This window comes from Ricinus communis, chromosome 10 (genome assembly GCF_019578655.1).
Source record: "Ricinus communis isolate WT05 ecotype wild-type chromosome 10, ASM1957865v1, whole genome shotgun sequence".
NCBI lineage: Eukaryota > Viridiplantae > Streptophyta > Magnoliopsida > Malpighiales > Euphorbiaceae > Ricinus > Ricinus communis.
In genome coordinates, this window is record NC_063265.1 from 21,046,073 (window position 1) to 21,064,415 (window position 18,343).

The 18,343-nt window shown below is 31.0% G+C and overlaps 2 protein-coding genes and 1 non-coding gene across 3 annotated transcripts; 2 read left to right on the top strand and 1 right to left on the bottom strand.

The window, feature by feature from the left end:
* Positions 1 to 7,320: 7,320 nt before the first annotated feature.
* Positions 7,321 to 7,427, bottom strand: LOC112536401. The gene has a single exon (XR_003080430.2). It is a non-coding gene; the product is annotated as a small nucleolar RNA R71 (small nucleolar RNA).
* A 3,508-nt stretch (positions 7,428 to 10,935) lies between these two features.
* Positions 10,936 to 12,725, top strand: LOC8260416 (uncharacterized protein At5g39865). Its single transcript, XM_002529120.4, has one exon. It carries the CDS (start codon positions 11,266 to 11,268, stop codon positions 12,544 to 12,546), a length of 1,281 nt encoding a protein of 426 aa, XP_002529166.2. The 5' UTR covers positions 10,936 to 11,265; the 3' UTR covers positions 12,547 to 12,725.
* Positions 12,726 to 14,321: 1,596 nt separating this feature from the next.
* On the top strand, positions 14,322 to 18,177 carry LOC8260415 (DNA-directed RNA polymerase V subunit 5A). The gene is made up of 4 exons (XM_002529119.4): positions 14,322 to 14,942; positions 15,730 to 15,906; positions 16,379 to 16,492; positions 17,788 to 18,177. The coding sequence occupies exons 1-4, from the start codon at positions 14,643 to 14,645 to the stop codon at positions 17,911 to 17,913; spliced, it is 717 nt and encodes a 238-aa protein (XP_002529165.1). The 5' UTR covers positions 14,322 to 14,642; the 3' UTR covers positions 17,914 to 18,177.
* Positions 18,178 to 18,343: the final 166 nt, after the last annotated feature.

Below are 18,343 nucleotides of genomic sequence, written 5' to 3' on the forward strand. Positions count from 1 at the left end.
AAGAAACTACTAAACTCAATCACTTATTATTCGCTAATCTAATTCAAAAAATTCTAATTGAAACCAAAACATCAATTTCAACAGAAACTCACCCTATGTCTTTAGTAACCAAAATATTATCTACATAGGTTCACATTATTTGAAAAAATCTTTATCAAATCACTTCTTAGTATAAACAATTTGAAATCTCAATATGGTGTTCCATTTCTTTTGAGTTTGTCCTTGCTTTGATAAAGAATGAAGAATGGATGAAGGAGAGAGTATAAGAAAGAAGAATATGATTTTTAGCTCTATGATTATATTTTTAAAACCACTTCAATAGATAATGAGCTTATTAGGATTAGTTGTTAAGTCAAGTTTAATATCTATGTGGCAAAGATTCAAAAGATATTCTTTTTCTACTATCATATTATTAAGTTATCAATAAATTCTATCAACATTAGTGAAATTAAAGTCTAATGACTTTTTTTATTATAAATTAAAAATGTGGTACCTTTCTTCTATAAAGTGCAAAGTTAAATAACTATCACTGTATTTTATCAATATGCGTTAGAAAAGATCCATTAACCTCCATTGTTATTGGCTTGCAAAATACATTAACAACATATTTACTCTTGAGATTCATCTATCAACGCATTAAAGTTAGTATTTGAATTTCATTGTCAAAATAATTTAGAGAAGTTTTATAAGTATTTAAATAATAAGCATAATATTTCATACTAAGAAGTAGGATAGACTATTTACCTTTCCTATATACATTAGAATTTCTTTATAATTATATTTTATATAGGATTGGTCTTTATATAGTCATAAAAAAAAGTTTGATTTCAATTTGAGCTAGTTATAAATTAAATTAAATTTTATATTATAATAAGTTATAATTTTTTTAAAGTTTCGTTTTACAGAAACTCTAAAGAATTATATGTATATTTTAAAGAATACCATAGTAAACATGTAAAAGAAAAAAAATCTATATAGAGTAGTTTATTGTAATGGTTTATTCTTAAAAAGGTATTACTACAACTCTTAACTTGTGGTTACGTAATAACTCTTTAGAATTGACATCTCCTTATCCAAACTAAAATATTTTTAAAATTATATTTATCTATGTCCTTCATATAATATATTTTTAGAAAAAAATTATACCCATTTCTATCCTTAACATAAATACTTATTTGACAATGTTCTATTAATTGATTATATTAAAATAATATATTTTTTATTTTTATATTACTTGCCATAATAATAATTAAGTCAAGATAAAATCTTATAACTATATTAAATTATAATATTCTTGTATTAATTAAATCATTTTGATTTTAAAAATATAGTTATAGAAAATTTTATTCCATACATACACATACAAAAATTACAAATACAATGATCATATTATAATAGCCTGTAAAAATAATGACAGAATGAGAGTTATCTGAGCTCAATTTTTTTATTCATTTGGATTCAACTTTTTATGCGATATTATGATCGAGAGTCCTTTTGGAATCTTTATAGAGTTCTTTTTAGGAGGACCCATTCAAAATGAATTACAAGTGAATGACAAATTGACACCCAATGTATATTGATATGGAAAAGTCATATGAAATATAAAAAAATCATATGATATGTTAAAAGTCATAGATTAATGATGAATTAAATATGATGTGCCAAAGGTTATGAATTAATGATGAATTAGTCATATGATATACCAAAAGTCATTGATTAATTATAGTAATTATAATTAATCATGAAATATCATAGGTCTTAAAAAATATCAAAGGTCATTCTCTATATTTGTCATTCTTTATATATGTATCAATCTTTTTCTTTCATTAAAGAGAGGAGAAAAGAACTTCATCCTTTCATTTCTTTGCTTTCAAGTGTGATAGAGCTTAAACATACTCCAGAGTTGTTGTTACAATAATTGTGGTATTCATCAACTGTATTGATCTGTTGTATTCTGAAAAACAAACGTCATATTATCCTCAAACACCAATATTAAAGGGTGAATCTATTTTTAGGAGATTGTGTAATACACAAGCCTCATATTTTTTATTCTATCTTAATTTTTCTTCATTGGTGCCCTTATTTGGTTACGCCGGTGTGATAGAATATATACTTTTGTGTCTCATTGAATTCAGATGTTCTCTAAGTACTGACGTTTTGTCTTTCTTATAATTGTGTCCTATTCTATTATTCTGATGTCCTTATATTTTTATGTTATTGTCTCATTAACTTTTGTAATTGTTATTTACTATTGAGTTTAATTCTAGCATTTTTTTTTTATCTTTTATACATTATTATTGACAATCTTAAAGCATATTTGTCTTTCATGGTTGGTGTTTGAGGATAAGATGACATCTATTTCTCATAATACAACAAATCAATATAGTTAATAAATATCACAACTAATAACAACGAACTTGAAGTATTTGAGTTTTATCACATTTGAAAGCAAAGAAGAAAACAGAGGAAGGGAATAACCTTTTACATATAATGGCTAATGAAGATAATAACATTTTACATATCTTGAGACCTTTAATATATGACCTTTGGTGTATCATGATTAATTCATCATTACTCCATGACATTTGGCATATTATGATTAATTCATCATTAATTTATGACCTTTAACATATCATATAACTTATAGTATTTCATATGACTTTTCCATGTCAATTTACATTAGGGTCAATTTCTCATTCACCCATAATTTATTCTGAATAGGCCCTCTTCAAAGGGAGTTCTCATATATCTTATAGATATTGCCAATTTTTCAATAATTGTGGCCACTGTCCAATTCTCATATCCTTTTTATCAATTCTATGCACTCCTCTTCATCCAACCATCTATTATGTATTTTAAACAAACTAATTCTCCTCTTAAAACTCAAGTTAAGTTGAATAACAATTAGCCTATGGCCAGAGCCTAATAATAACTTATGATATACTATAACTCTATCAAATAATGACCTCTAATTTAATTTTGGCCAAGCCAAGATCAAATATGCTAAACTTTATTTCCCCTACTTTGCTTATTCATCTAGGTATCCCGAAAGTTCTTGAAATCCAAATCTATTAGACCATAGGAATCCATAAAATCTCCAAATTTTAGAACTTGACTCTAATTGAGACTAGTTCTATCCAGTTTATATGATAGAAAGAGATAAGTGGTAAAACCCCCTAAGCACAACTAGGGGTCAATATTGTTAGGGCTCAAACTAGTGATCTCCATCCAAACCTTCTATTTATTCTGACTAGGTTGTCATACATCCTTGAGAAATCATGATTTATATTCCTCTTTATAAGCATGAATATAATTCTTACTGGACTGTAAGATTTTAACTCTCCAATCTCTATGCCACCACATCGCTAATCCTCCACTTTTGCCTAATGGTTGAATATAAAAAGCTTATTGAAACCTTTATTTAATTCTTAATTTCTCCAAATATTAACACTATGTTTTGCTTTTAAATAAAAACACCAAAATTATGCTATATTTGCGAATCAGCCTCCTAAGGTTTGAATTGCAAAGGATTGCCTAGCCATCGGAAATTTTAGGCTAAAAACGTCATTGTTGGATGGTGGCATATCACTGGCCACCTTGGTATTTTCTCTATATATTTGCTCATTCTTATCAACTTTAGCTAATGATTAAGACTGCTCTGTGGTATTTCTTTTCCTTATATATATATATATATATATATATATATATATATATATATATATATATATTTTATGTTCTACAAGTTTGGCTTTGTTAGGTTACTGGTCATTGGGTTTGAATTTATTATGGGCTTAGTTTTTGATTTTGGTGAACTTTGGGTTATGTTCAAGGTTAGGAGGTAAGAGATTTATCTTAGTGTTGGAAAGGTTTGATCTAAGAGAAAAGGCCTTTGGCTATCGAAAAGTTATTTAAAATTGTTAAGTTCCTATAGCTTACCTATATTTGTTTTAAGGCTTTCGGATTAGGCTTACTCTTTTATGTTCTTATCCTCAATACTCATCTTAGCAAGATCCAACCAGTATCTACCATTCCCTTCTAGTCTGCCAAAAGCTTTCCTTTCCTTTGAAGCACAAGCAGTACTATTATCACTTTTCTTAATCCCATGGACTAGTTGTCTTTTCTTTATATCCTTACATGCCTTTAGCTTTCCCTCTATTTTATCACTAGATAGACGTGACTGTTGGTGCAGATGAACATCCATGCCATCCTCTTTATTAACATCAGCACTCAATTACTTAACCCCTAATTCAACTTTTGATGTCATAATACCTTTATATCCTATCAGTAAGACTTGTTTCCCCTTCGGTTGAATTTCATACACCTCTTTACCAAGCCTTCTAGGACTCTCGTCCCCAAAATTACTGTTGATAATGAGCCCATGTTTGTTTTGGTTCATTAAGTACTTCGCTCGTATCCAGGATCTATAATCATGCCCCCTCCACACCCACCCCCCCCCCCCCCCCCCCAATCCTGTTTGCCTCAAGCTATTCTATTGTGATAATATATTAGTAGTTTTTTGTAGCATGATCAATCTTACCACAATTCTATCAGAATTAGGAGACGCTTATAACAAATGGCTATCCACTTTTCCTTATTTACCTTTTTCCACTAAGTGTAAAGAGAGAGGTTTCTTTGCCTCCATCACTACCATTATTCTGAGATAATTCTTCTACTTAAAAGAGTTGTCAAGGGTGAGATCCACTTCTTAAAAATTCACGAAGAGTTGTTGAACAATAGTTTTATCATTTGAGTCAAGGGTGGTCCTACAATACGAACCCAAAACCATCATTTTTAAAAAATTTATGTCTCCCAACGCACAGTCTAGCGGCTATTCTTTAAGAATCAATAGGTTGTTCTATATACTCCATGGTATTCCCATTTGAATCTTCCTTCTATTTCTTTTATTCCAAACTTAAATAAGAAAAAAATTTGCACTATTCAATTTCTAAACTTCCATTGCCTGCAATAAGTCCATATACTAGAGAGAGTTGATTTGATTAGGTTCAAACTATAAACCATTTCACCTAGAATCTTCCCCACTAAAGCTAAGCAAATAACCTTGGTTGCACTTTCTTGATTATCACTTATGACAAGAGATAGGGCACATTGCTTCAGCTTTTCAATAATTACTTCTCATCCATTAATACAAAAAGATGAGGTAGTTGGAGAGTAAAGAATGCAAGACTAATGAGAGTGTAAAATAGTAAAGGGAACAATTAAAATTTGGTATTGAAGGAGTAAGACAAAAGTCACTTAGGTCTAGTTTGGTATAAAAAGTTTACTTCTTAGGAGTTATACTTCTACAAAGTTGAATTCTTAAGAAAGTTATTTCCTAGGAATTAGAAATTAAAAGTATTTAGAATATAATTTGACTTACAAAGAAATTGAAGTCTTATTACTTCGTCATAAATTTTAAAAGGCAGTAATACCCATAATAAAATTATTATTAGTTTTTTTATGGATATTTAAGTAAAAGTATATTGGTCAACTAAATTTCACTTAATTAGAAAAAATCTACTTATCTAGCCCCCTAAGTATAAAGTCATTTGGTATAGGTAATTAGACTATTAATTGGTGTATTTTTTATGAGTTAATTATATTGAATTGAGTGTTTTATGTGCTTTAATATGTGTATAATTAGTAATATGTGCTAATTCATAGGTTACTAGTAAGAAAAATGGTTTAGAGGTGATTAGATTTCAATAGAGTTAATTGGTGCTTAATGTAGGAGTTATAACAGTTCTTAGAATATAGCAAGCATTGAAGACTAAAGTTCTCCATGGAGGTCGTGAAAGGAGTCAAGATTGTGACTAAAAAGTTTGATAGAAAATTAATGTTAATTTTCCATTTTACTTTCAGTTACAAGATCTTTAGGAAGTCAACTATTCTCTCAAGAGAAAAGGAGAGATTCTTGACAAAGTATAAGAGGACTAAGGAAGAAAGTAAAAGGATAACAAGAAATAGGTGAAGATCAAAGCAAAAATAATTTGTCTTTCAAATTTCTAAGCTTTGTAACAAATATGAATTTTACTTTTCTTTTCATTTTAAGAACAATTATTGTGTAGTATGTTAGTCATGTGTGGCTAAGTTTATTTTTCTAGAAATTTCATTTGAACTATAACCTATGCTTTCTATTTTGATTAGTGAAATTTGTATTGTCCATTATACTTGATTGTTTATTTTATATTATGCTTGTCAATGAAAATTGAATGCATATTAGGATCTATGAACAACTAGTTTGTGAGATTTTTATAGAGAGATCATAGTTTTCTCATCAATTACCTATAGGATTGCATAATAGCTTAATGTATTAAAGTAGGAGAACTTGGTTGAGATTGAGAGATTCAACTTTGTTCTTTTAGTTTATTATAGTAAGTTTAGCCTTAATTACTTTGAGAGAGGGATGAAATTCTTTATAATATTTTGGGTCTAACGTAGTTAATCAAATCATTTTGCATCGGGAAAAGAGATAAAAATGAAATTCTTAGATTTTCATCCATTGTTATCTTCCTTGGATTATCTTTACTATTGATATATTAAGTAAATTCTTAGTTATTTAAATTATGTATTCTTATTCTTAGCATTAGATTTTTTATCATTTTTTTCTAGTTTTGAGCAATTAGAGATTGAGTTTATAGGTAGATAAGCAACAATCCTTATGAAAATGATATCGATATACTACACCACTTATGTGCTGTAAGATATCATAATAAATTTTAGAGCCATTGTTGGGAAATGTTTTGTTTAACATCATAATAAGATTTGTTTTGATTGGTTTAAGATACTCATAATTTCTTATTGTGTTAATTTTACTTTTGCTTTGTGGTTTTATATATATGCCAGGAAGAAATACAAAGAACACTAAGGAATCCCTTAAAGCATATATTTCAGAAATGACAAGGTTTGAGCGAGAATTAAAAAAAGAGAAACGTGTACAAGAGACAAATATGGCCAATCATTAGCAAGAGTAAAGGACTCTAATGGAGTGTTGGTTCGAGACATCAAGAAAATCAACAAGGCATTACGAGATTACCGACCAATGCAAGCAACTTTGAGATCAAGTTGGCTTTCTTGCAAATGATTCAATCTAGTGTATAATTTTACGGGTTATCCAATGAAGATCCTAATGCACACATCACAAATTTCTTAGAGTTTTATGACACCTTTAAGTATAATGGATTCTGGATGATGTAATTCGACTTCAGCCTTTTCCATTTACTCAAGGTGTGATTAAATTCATTGATATCGAGTTTCATCACAACTTAGGATCAATTAGCCCAAGCCTTTTTGAAAAAATATTTTCCATTGGCAAAGATGACAAGGACTATGAATGAGATTACCAACTTCCACCAAGCTGATGGAGAAACTTTGTATGAGGCATAAGAGAGATTCAAAGAGTTCTAATGGAGTTGCCCTCATCATAATTTGCCTCGAGAATTATTATTGCAAACATTTTACAATAGGGTTAACTAAACTGTAAGAGGTCTTATAGATGTTGCAGCCAGTGGTTCTTTAATAAGAAAAATGGTAGATACCACATTTAAGTTGCTAGAGGAAATGACCACCAATAATGCCTTATAAGCTACATAGAGGACTAAATTTGTTATGATGGAGCAAAAAGAAATATTTGTAATAGATCAAGTATCTTCTCTATAAGTAGAGGTTGCAAAACTAACCAACCAACTCAACATTATGAGAGTGAATTCTAAAAATCAAGTAGCATCTATTCAAAATTCTTGTAATTTATATGGTCAAATAGGATATGCTACTTCAAGATGCTTTATAGGAGGAGGGATTAATTAAGAACAAGTGAATTACTTTGGGATGAAATCAAAAAATCGAGGTAATAATCCTTTTTCCAATACTGATAATTCGGGTTAGAGAAACCATCCAAATTTTTCTTGGACTAACAATGCAGGAAACACAGGACAATAAGAACAACCTTCATTTCAACCTCTATAAACACAAGATCGATTAGCATTATTAGAGTCCAAGATGGACAAGTTCATAAAATAATATGATGTAAGTTGGCTTGTCAATAGGAGGCACAAAAGAGGATGAAAGCTAAAATCACTCAAATAGTGAAGAATCATTCTTCATCCATTCATAATTTAGAAATTCAAGTAGGCTAATTGACGAATGTAATTTCATTAAGAAATTTAGGAAGTTTGCCAAGTACTTTGGAATCTAGTCCGAGAGAGCAATTAAAAGCATTTCGGCTTATAAATGGTAAAGTAGTCAGGGAACCATCTAAGGACAAAAAAGTATTGAATGAAAATAAGAACATGGAATAAGTTCATTATCATAATCATGACTCTAGTCGAGGTCGCGATAGAGAGGACAAAGTTCTTAGTCACGATCGTGACTCTAGTCGAGGTCGTGATGAAGAAGATACCAAAAACTCCTCAAAAAGCAGTTGGAGAAGTTTGTGCCCAATTTACCTTTTTCTTAGAGGTTAAGAAAATGTAGATGGATGCTCAATTTGTAAAGTTCCTAGAAAAATTGAAGAAGCTGCAAATCAATTTGTTATTTATAGAGGCTTTAAAAAAAATACATAAGTATGCTAAATTTTTAAAAGCCAACTTGACAAACAAGCGTACTTTGGATGATAATGAGATATTGTCATTGACAGAAAATTATAGCTCGATCATTTTTAGCAAAGTACCACCAAAATAGTAAGTTTAGTCTTAAGTACTTTGAGAGAGGAATTAAATACTTTATAACATTTTGAGGCTAACATAGTTAATCAAATAATTTTGCATCGGGAAAATAGATAAAAATGAAATTCTTAGGTTTTCATCCATTGTTATCTTTCTTGGATTATCTTTGCTATTGATATATTAAGTAAATTTTTAGTTGTTTAAATTACTTATTTTTAGTATTATAATTATTATCATTTTTTAGTGATTGAGTTTATAAGTGGATAGACAACAATCCTCGTGGGAACGATATCGATATACTACACTGCTCGTATGCTATAGAAACATTACAACAATAAGTAAAGAAAGAAAATAACACTTTCTAAAAAATTGAGATTTTAGTTTTATTTGTATTGCATGATCAAAATAACTTTCTAAAAAATAAACAACTCAACTTTTCTTATATAGAAGAAGTAACTTAAGGAGAGCTAGATAAGTAAAATTTTCCTAGTTAAGTACAATACAGTTGACCAATATACCCTCACGTGAATATCTAAAAGAAGCTGATACAACTTTATTATGAGTACTTTATAGGAAGTAGACAACTCAACTTTCCTTATACAAAAGAAATAACTTAGAGAGGTAGATAACTTTCCTAGTTAAGTAAAACTCAATTGATTAATATACTCTCACTTAAATATATAAAGAAGTTGATATAATCTTATTATAGATATTACTATCTTTTATAATATGTGATAAAATAACAAAAAAATTATTTTAAAAAAAATTAAATTGTATACTAAATACTTTTAATTTTTAATTTTTAAAAAATACCGTCATTAAGAATTCAACTTTCTATATAGTATACTTTCCGAGAAATAAACTATTTATACTAAACAAGACCTAAGTTACTTATTTTATATAAGAAAAAAAATGAAATTATCTACTTTCCAAAACATTCTTTCAACCGTGCAATCTAAACAGAAGTAAAATTTTCTACTATTGAAAGGTACTAATTTTCTCACCTTACTTGCCCACTGTGAAACACTCCTTAAAACACTAAAAGAATTGTAGGTGGAGGGGGAGAGAACACTCTTTACAAAATGCTTTTTCAAACATATGTTTTTAGAATAAAGAGTTATAAATAAAGTTAAAACGAAGATAAAACAAACAAACTTAATGAGACAACTACTAAAAAAACCATAAAAAGAACAAAAGAATAACTATTTTGACAATTGAGCCAATAAGGTGAACTTGATTAACTAGCAACTCCAACTACATCCCTATCAAATAATTAGGATAAGTGTGCTTCTTGTTAAATTTGATAGAGCTTTTTGTTAAATTTTTGGGTAAGTAGGGCTTTTTTATAATTGTACTTACATTTGCTTTGCTTCTAATTTTGACAACAGCATTTAAAAAAACAATCAATGCCTCAATTGGGTCGGCACTTTTCCCTAAAATTTGAGTAAAAACATTAACATTGAATATATAACATGTACATAATTAGAAGAAGAAGGTCTACCAGCTATTAGATGACAAAATGATTAAAGCAAGTGGTACAAAATTTATGCTTGAATTAGAATCATTGAGCTCTAATTATTGGAACCTCTTTTCAGACTTGTTACTCTAATTGTGATTGTTAAATTGGTCTGCTTAACAAAACAAAAATAAATAAATAAAAAATTAATCAAAGAAAAGTTATCTATCTTTGATTAAAATATTTTTTTAAACAATTTTACTAAAATTATATTTTAAAATAAACAACCGCCTTCTTGGTATTAAAAATACTATAATGTGAATGAATATATAGTTATCTTATGATTTGTAATCATAATTACATTTGATTAAATCTCAGTAAATAAAATAAAATATATTTATTAGATTGTATTAAATAGAATTATTAAATTTATTATTTTATTTATAGATAAAATAATAGTATATTGATATGTGATATTATTTATTAAAATATTTGTATTAGTTAAATTATTTATTATTTTATAATTAGAAATTAATTAATAAATATTATATTTAATAAATAATATTATGTTATATTTACTGAATGATATGATAGGCTCGATGTAGACAATTAGACACTAGAAGCATCCGAATGTGGCAGAGATTTCCCATAATTAACCCCCACAAACAAACAAAAAATCTTCTAATTCAAAATCATACCAAGATTTTGTCACATTATTACAATTAAACAAAAATATTGTATCCTTAATCAGGGAGGAAAAGAAAACAGGAAAATTCCCATTTTCCAAACTGTATTTACTTCCCCATAAAAGTTACAAATAGCATTAAATATCCATTCATCTTCCCCAATCACCCATCCCAACTCCCTTGAAAGCTGTCTCTCTCCAACCTTCTCTCTCTCTTGCTCCCACTACTGTCACCAGTTTATCTTTTTCTCTTCAAAAAGCAAACAAAAATCCAATCTTTCTAAGAAGGGTGTCTTAGTCAAGCCACAAACTAGAAACATAAACTCAAATCAAGGAGTAAAAAGTGAAGAACCCACAAAAACAGAACCAGAAAGCCTGTCTTTCTTCTTCACCACCAGCAAAGCAGAGACAAACCACTAAAGTTTTTTGGGTAAAAAGATCAATCCTTTGTGGACAATACATTCATGGGTTGTTCTGCTTCAAGGCCTGATACTCTCCATGCCAGGAATAATAATCACCCTGAAGAAACAAACTTGCCCTATGCTTCTCCTTCTTTAAGCAACTCTGGTTTATCAGCATCTTCTTTTTTGTTTTCGCAATGTTATTCTTCTTCTTCTTCTTCTTCTTCTTCTTCTTCTTCTCTACCAGTTCGTAGAGCACTTTCTCTTCAAACTCCTCTTGTTCACCATCCTCCTTCAAAAAAAGGTGATTCTCATCACCTTGTTTCTCTCACTTCCACTACTTATGGCTCTCTTCTTCTTATAAATGAACCACCCATTAAATCCAGCCAGCCACAATCACCGCCAAAATTTACCAAAACCACTCACAGAACCCCAATACCAGCTGACCCCGGTGTGTCTTTTTCTCCTGATTCTGTTATCAACACTTGGGAACTCATGGATGGCTTAGATGATGACCTGGATTTCCAAAACCCAAAAAAGCCACCACTTTCTGATCATCAGGTTAACTCCAAATCTAGCTCCTTTCAGCATCTGGGTTTTGATGATTCTGTTAAAAAGGTTGAAGATTCTGTGAAATCAGAAGAAGAAAGTATTGTTGTTGAGAAATCATTTTCTTCATTGTCCAAGCCTTTGTGGAAGCATTTATCAGAGGAATCACTTCTGTCTAACATGGATCCTGATGTTGTTTCTAGTTACAGGCGTGCATTGTCGTCAAGGCAATTGGGTTATACTAAAGAATCCAAGTGTACGGCAAGATCAGTAGGTTCTAGTCCTATGAATTATTCATCAGCTCATAAAAATGGCTTCTTTTTGCATAATACTAGAGATGACAAAATTGTCTTGTATTTTACAAGTTTGAGAGGAATTAGAAAGACTTATGAGGACTGTTGTGCAGTCAGAATGATATTCAGGGGTTTTCGAGTTCCAGTCGATGAAAAAGACATTTCAATGGATTCTTCATATAGAAAAGAGTTGCAAAGTATGCTTAAAGGGAAAGCAATGTGCTTACCACAAGTGTTTATCAGAGGAGAACATATTGGTGGAGTGGAAGAAATTAGGCAGCTTAATGAAGCTGGTGAGCTGGCAAAGCTTTTAGAAGGGTTTCCTGTTAGAGATCCAAGGTTGGTCTGTGAGAATTGTGGGGATGCAAGGTTTGTGCCATGTCCAAATTGCAATGGTAGTAGGAAAGTTTTTGATGTGGAGCAGGAACAATTGAGGAGATGTCTTGATTGCAATGAAAATGGCTTGATTCGCTGCCCTGGTTGCTGCTCAAAATACTACTAATTGCTGCATAATTTTGATGCTTAGCAAGCCTCTTGAGGAAATCTAAATACTGCTGCTACTCTTATCACTATTTTGAGATTCCTAATGCTATTAGAATTTGTTTATTACTGAATTGGGTATGGATGTTCATTTATTGTCTCTTTGAACAGGTTGGAATAAACAAAAGTGATCCTTTTTTATGCTTGATCTTTATTCAGTGAGCTTGTATGTGTGTGTCTCTGTCTGTGTTAGGTACTCGGGCCTTTAGAATTATTTTTGTGGACACAGAAAATTTAGAATATCCAATTATGGGTGTTAGCTTATTTTTTAGTAGGTGGAGGTTTCTTGGTAATGGACATTAAATAAGATCAGAATTGTGCTGCAGGTTGCTTCCCACTGCAATTCTGTTTGAGAATCTAAAATGCAACCTACTTGATTTGATATGCTTCTTCTTCTTCTTCTTCTTTCCTAATTGAATAATAGTTGTACAATAAAAATTGCCAACCCTATAAAGTGAAAGCTCTCATTCACCATTCATGTGGAATTGAATTCTCATTTTGTATCAAATAAGCTCAGGTCAAAATATTATTATATATTTTGTGGTTAACTGTGCAGTTAAAAATGGGATGAATTAGCACATAACAAACGAGCAAACATGGAGATATAATTTCAAGAAGTTCACTTGGATCTGGAACCAGGTCTATCTTTTTATGGATATCAAGGACCATCAGATTATCTTCATGCAAATAAATGTATGTGCAGCCTCTTGTTTTATTAACTGATCTTCAATATGAAGGACATTAAACACTCATCAAGAAAACTGATAACACCTGTCTTCTTCCTCAGACTTTCTTGGCACCAGCTTTATTAGGACCATGGCACCAGCATATGCTTAGTCAGTATAATCCATGCCTTCTTCAACAGTTGTGCCCCATGTTGACAAATGTGAAAATTGCTTATTAACACAAGTATTGAAACTGTTCTTGGAGTCTCGCATCAAATATAGAATTAACTTAATAATTAGTTAATTCATAGACTAAAGAGTTGTCTACTATAGCTGGATTCAATTGTGATAGATCCATCTTGAGTTGAGAGTGTAAGGTCAGAGCCCAATTTCTTTTTATTTAAAGAAATATAAATATTCTATTAATGATATAAAAGTAAAAATAACCATCAAAAATTAAAAAATATATATACAAAATTTATTTCTAATAATTATTAATCGTATTAATGAAGTAATAAATTATTATTTTATATAAAAAATGCTTCGCATAATAGTACTAAATCACATATTAATTTTATAAATATTTTTTGATCAATTTAATTGTTTAAATGTCAAATTTATTTTTTTTCATCATTCTTATAGAGGAAGAATTTAATACTCCGTTTTGTAAAAAGACAATTCAATACTCATGAAAAAATTATAAAAAATTATAAAAAATATTATTTCTTTATTAAAATTAATTAATAAAAAAAAAAAAAAAAGGCTCCGGATCACTTTGATAATAACAAGAAAATATGTCAGAGCCCACTTCACTCCAACCTAAATATGTATTTTTTGTATTATTATAATTAAATATGTTCTATATAATATAAAACATTTACATTTTATTTGAGGTGGGTTGAGTCGACCCGGACTGGTTCATTTCAATAAAGTTTTAGAAGTTTACCTGATTGACTCGGCCCGTCCAGTTAAATGGTCAACCTCTGAACGTGTGTAACTATACATATATTTATATTTTTTTTATTTTTTCTGAGAAATAAAAATAGATTTCATTACCAAGTAAAAGCCTTACATCTGATTTGATGAACTAAATTCTACATACATATTATTGTGTATTTCTTGAAATTTTAGCATTTCAATTGCACTCCAAATACCAATGCATACTCAGTGAGCTGGGGGGTCCATGGCCTAGGAGCTGCTGTTCCTTAAAAAAAAAGAAGAGCAAAAACAAAAACAAATACAAAAAAAAACCAACAAAAGAAAATTCCAACAGCACAGACGTCAAACTAAAAGGACCAGAATCGGATAGTCTGTTAGAGTAGTAACAGTAGTTGTTGAGAGGGAGAGGGAGAGGGAGAGTGAGAGTGAGAGTGAGAGTGAGAGAAAGAGAGATATGGAAGAAAATGGGGTTACAGCAGCAGTGAATGGAAATGGTACTGATGCAAGTGAGAGGTTTAACATGGAGGGATTAGGAAAGTGCTTCAGTAGCTATGCGGATGATGGTACTCATGAGACTCACAGATACTATCTTTCAAGAAGAACTGTTCTTGAGATGTTGAGAGATAGAGGGTATTCTGTTCCCAGTTCAGAAATTGATCTTTCTCTTCAAGAGTTTCGAGCTATTCATGGCCCTAACCCAGATATTGATCGCCTCAAATTTTCTGCCACTCACACTTCCGATCCTTCTAAAAGGGTATATCATTTCTCGGGTTTTTATCCTTCTTGTTTTCTGACTTCTTGACTTCTTGTTTGTCTGTTTGATTGATGAGAAATACTAAGGACAGTACAAAAGAATTCAATTTCTTTTATTATGGATAGCATCCTGAATTCATTGGCCGTTCTACTACTTCTGCATGCAATTTCTTTTAATTGTTTACAACTTACTGAATTATTAATACACGTTTGCTGGAAATTGATAACACTGAAGCTTTTGCTTTTGTGGTCAAAATTATTTGTATCCTACTCATTTGGTTCTGATTATCTGTGTTTTTGGAAGCATAGATTATTTGTGCAAGCTTCTCTTGGAAATTATTTGTCCCCCTTTTATATATAGCATGTCGTTATTTTGGGGCTTTTCATGAAGCTCCATCAAACCTTTAGAGGAATTTGTTCAACATCAAATTTTTTTGTAGGTTAGTATGTTCTTTACATGCTTTACGGATTATAAAATCATTATGTATTTCATTTGGACCGGGTCATGTCTCAATATAGAAGCTAACATAAAAGTAACTGGATTGCAAAATCAGGGATTGGATTATGTTTGATACTGTCCAATACAAATATTAAATAATATTTATGTTGAATGATTCAAGTAAAACTTACTGCAAGTTACAACATGAATACTGCAGTAGAAATTTGCATCACTATTATGGAATTTTTAAATTGTTTGATGATCTTATTAATAAGTGTCAGCTGAAGTGCTTGATCACTTTTGTTTTGCCTTCAAAGTAATTTTTTCTATGGAAATTATTAAATTGCAGATGCTGGTTCTATTTGGTGGGCCTGGTATCATTAAAGTTAGCACAATCCGTGCAATTGCTGGTCAGATTGTTAACAAAGACAGTTTAACTGGTCTGATTTTAGTCTTGCAAAACCAAATAACAAACCAAGCTATGAAAGCTGTGGATCTTTTTAAATTTAAGGTTGAGATGTTCCAGGTATGTAATCTAACTGTTACATTTTGCATGGTTTTGACATCTATATATGTTATTAAAGAAGATAAAAGTACCTTGCAATCCTAACAAAACTGGTCCTGGGAGGGTTATTCTGAGTCTTTCACTCTGTCTGTGTCTCAGAAAACAAATGAAAGCATTTTTCTTCCCCAAAAGAATCGACTGTAGAAGATAGCCGTTAAACTCCACATCTTATTCCAATTTGTAGTTTAATAGGAAGGAAAATTGTATGAAAGAAGGTAACTGTGGTTGTCTTTGATGATTGCCCGCAGCCGGCCCAGGGATAGGTGCAGTGGGCAGACTAATTAAACTCTTAAATTAATCAATCTGCTGAAGGTGTGGGTGAACACTTAGAAGTCCTTTTGCAACTTCTGTTCTGAAATTTAATTTGAAGCAGCGATTAAGAAGGTGTCTATTTCATGTTCCTAACATCTCAACATGATTCTGTTTGTTTCAGATTACTGATTTGCTTGTCAATATCACAAAGCATGTATTAAAACCAAAGCATCAGGTCCTGACTGATAGGGAAAAGCAAAAGCTCTTAAAAGACTACTGCATCGAAGAAAAGCAGGTTAGATTTGAAACCCAAGAAAAGCTGTAATAGTAGTGTCTCTTAGGAAATACTTCTTGTTCTCTTCTTGGTTATGGCTATTGTTGCTCTCTAAGCATGTTAAAATTATTTTGTTCCAATGATTGAATTGTTGTATGTAGTCTCCCTCTCTCTGAGCAATTAGTATGTTTTTGTTGCAATGATTGAAGTCATGGATGTATTTTGTTCTGTTGTTTGTTGTTCTCTTAGCATCTTAGTACATAATTTGTTGCAATGATTGGATTTATAGATGAATTATCCCTCCCTCTCTGAGCCATTAGTATTTTATTATGATCCTAGTTGGCAAGGTATGAGACTTGGATCCACATTGGAAGTATGGGATTTCAGTAAGGGATTTATATACACTTGGGTTCTTCCAGCTCAATGGCTGGCTTTTGAGCGGTGGTTCTTCCAAGGTTCATAAGAATTGGTATCAAAGCCACCCATTAAGCTTCCCTGTTGCGACCGGCCGCGGGATAGTGACGACTGTATTTCAGTGTTTGCCTAGGGCTAGGGTGTTTACGCCAAATTGCAGCGTTCACTTGGGGCTAGATTTAACTAGCACAAAGCCATCCAATGTGGATGCTTGGACTGCGAGCATGATGGGCTCTTATGATCCTAGTTGGGAAGGTATGGGGGTTGAATTCCACATTAAAAGTATGGGATGTTGTTCTTCCTAGGTTCATAGTATATGTTTTTGTTGCAATGATTGAAGTCATGGACTCTCCCTCCCACTCTCCGCCTCCCCTCCCCTTCCTTTTCTTATGTTATTATGCAATCATTATAAACTATGGTTTTGATTAATTCATCTAAATCATATACTAGTCAATTTTAGCTAATCTATTTGCTCATAATGGATCGGTCATCAATGACTTCTATAGAAACTTACTCATTTGTCTAGAATTAACTTGCTATCTACGAATGAGTTTTGGCTTAGTACTGGAATTATCTGTGAGGCAATGAACTAGACTATATATCATATGGTTTTTAATACTTGTATGCTACATCAACGTTTGAAATTTTAGCAATAGCTAACTAAAACATGATTTGGTTTGTTTTCTACAAGTACCATTCCTAATTGCAAAATTAGTATCACCCATATTGACGCAAACTCGAGTTCAAGTAGTAATGCACAAATTGGATGTATGAATAGTGATTAAACATTATACAAGTGATGAATTTATGATAGTCAAGACATTATCATTCATTATTAATTTTGAGCATATGTATCTCAATTTTCATGAAATCTCACCATTTCCTTTTTGTTATTTCGATAGCTTCCCCGACTTTTAAGGAAAGATGCAATCGCACGATATTATGGGCTAGAGAAGGGCCAAGTGGTAAAGGTTACCTACTCCGGTGAAATCACCGAGTCACATGTTACTTACCGGTGTGTCTGGTAATGCGATTGTTGTACAATTTTGTCTGTATCATATTCCTGCTTGACTTATGGAAATTATGTATCTTTTGGTAGTGTACTTTTTCTTATTTCATTCCATTGTGGACCTGTTGAACTGGTTTGAAGCATTTCTGATTTAACCCTGTAGCAGACATTGCCGATAACGACAACTTCAAACAGTCAATCAGAAGTGTGAATGAAATGTTTATCAGTGTCTGATTCTAGTGAAATAAACTTCTCATTGATCGATCGGTCATTTTCCGTTCAAGTATTACCCTATATGTTGCTTTCTATTAAACATCCAACAGACTTGGGACTAAAACAGATAATATAGCTGATGGATGAGAAACAATAGTTAGTTATTTCAAGGAATTCATGTACTTGAGTAATAATTTTTCTTAGGTTTACTTGGAAATGTTCTTAATCTTCATTTT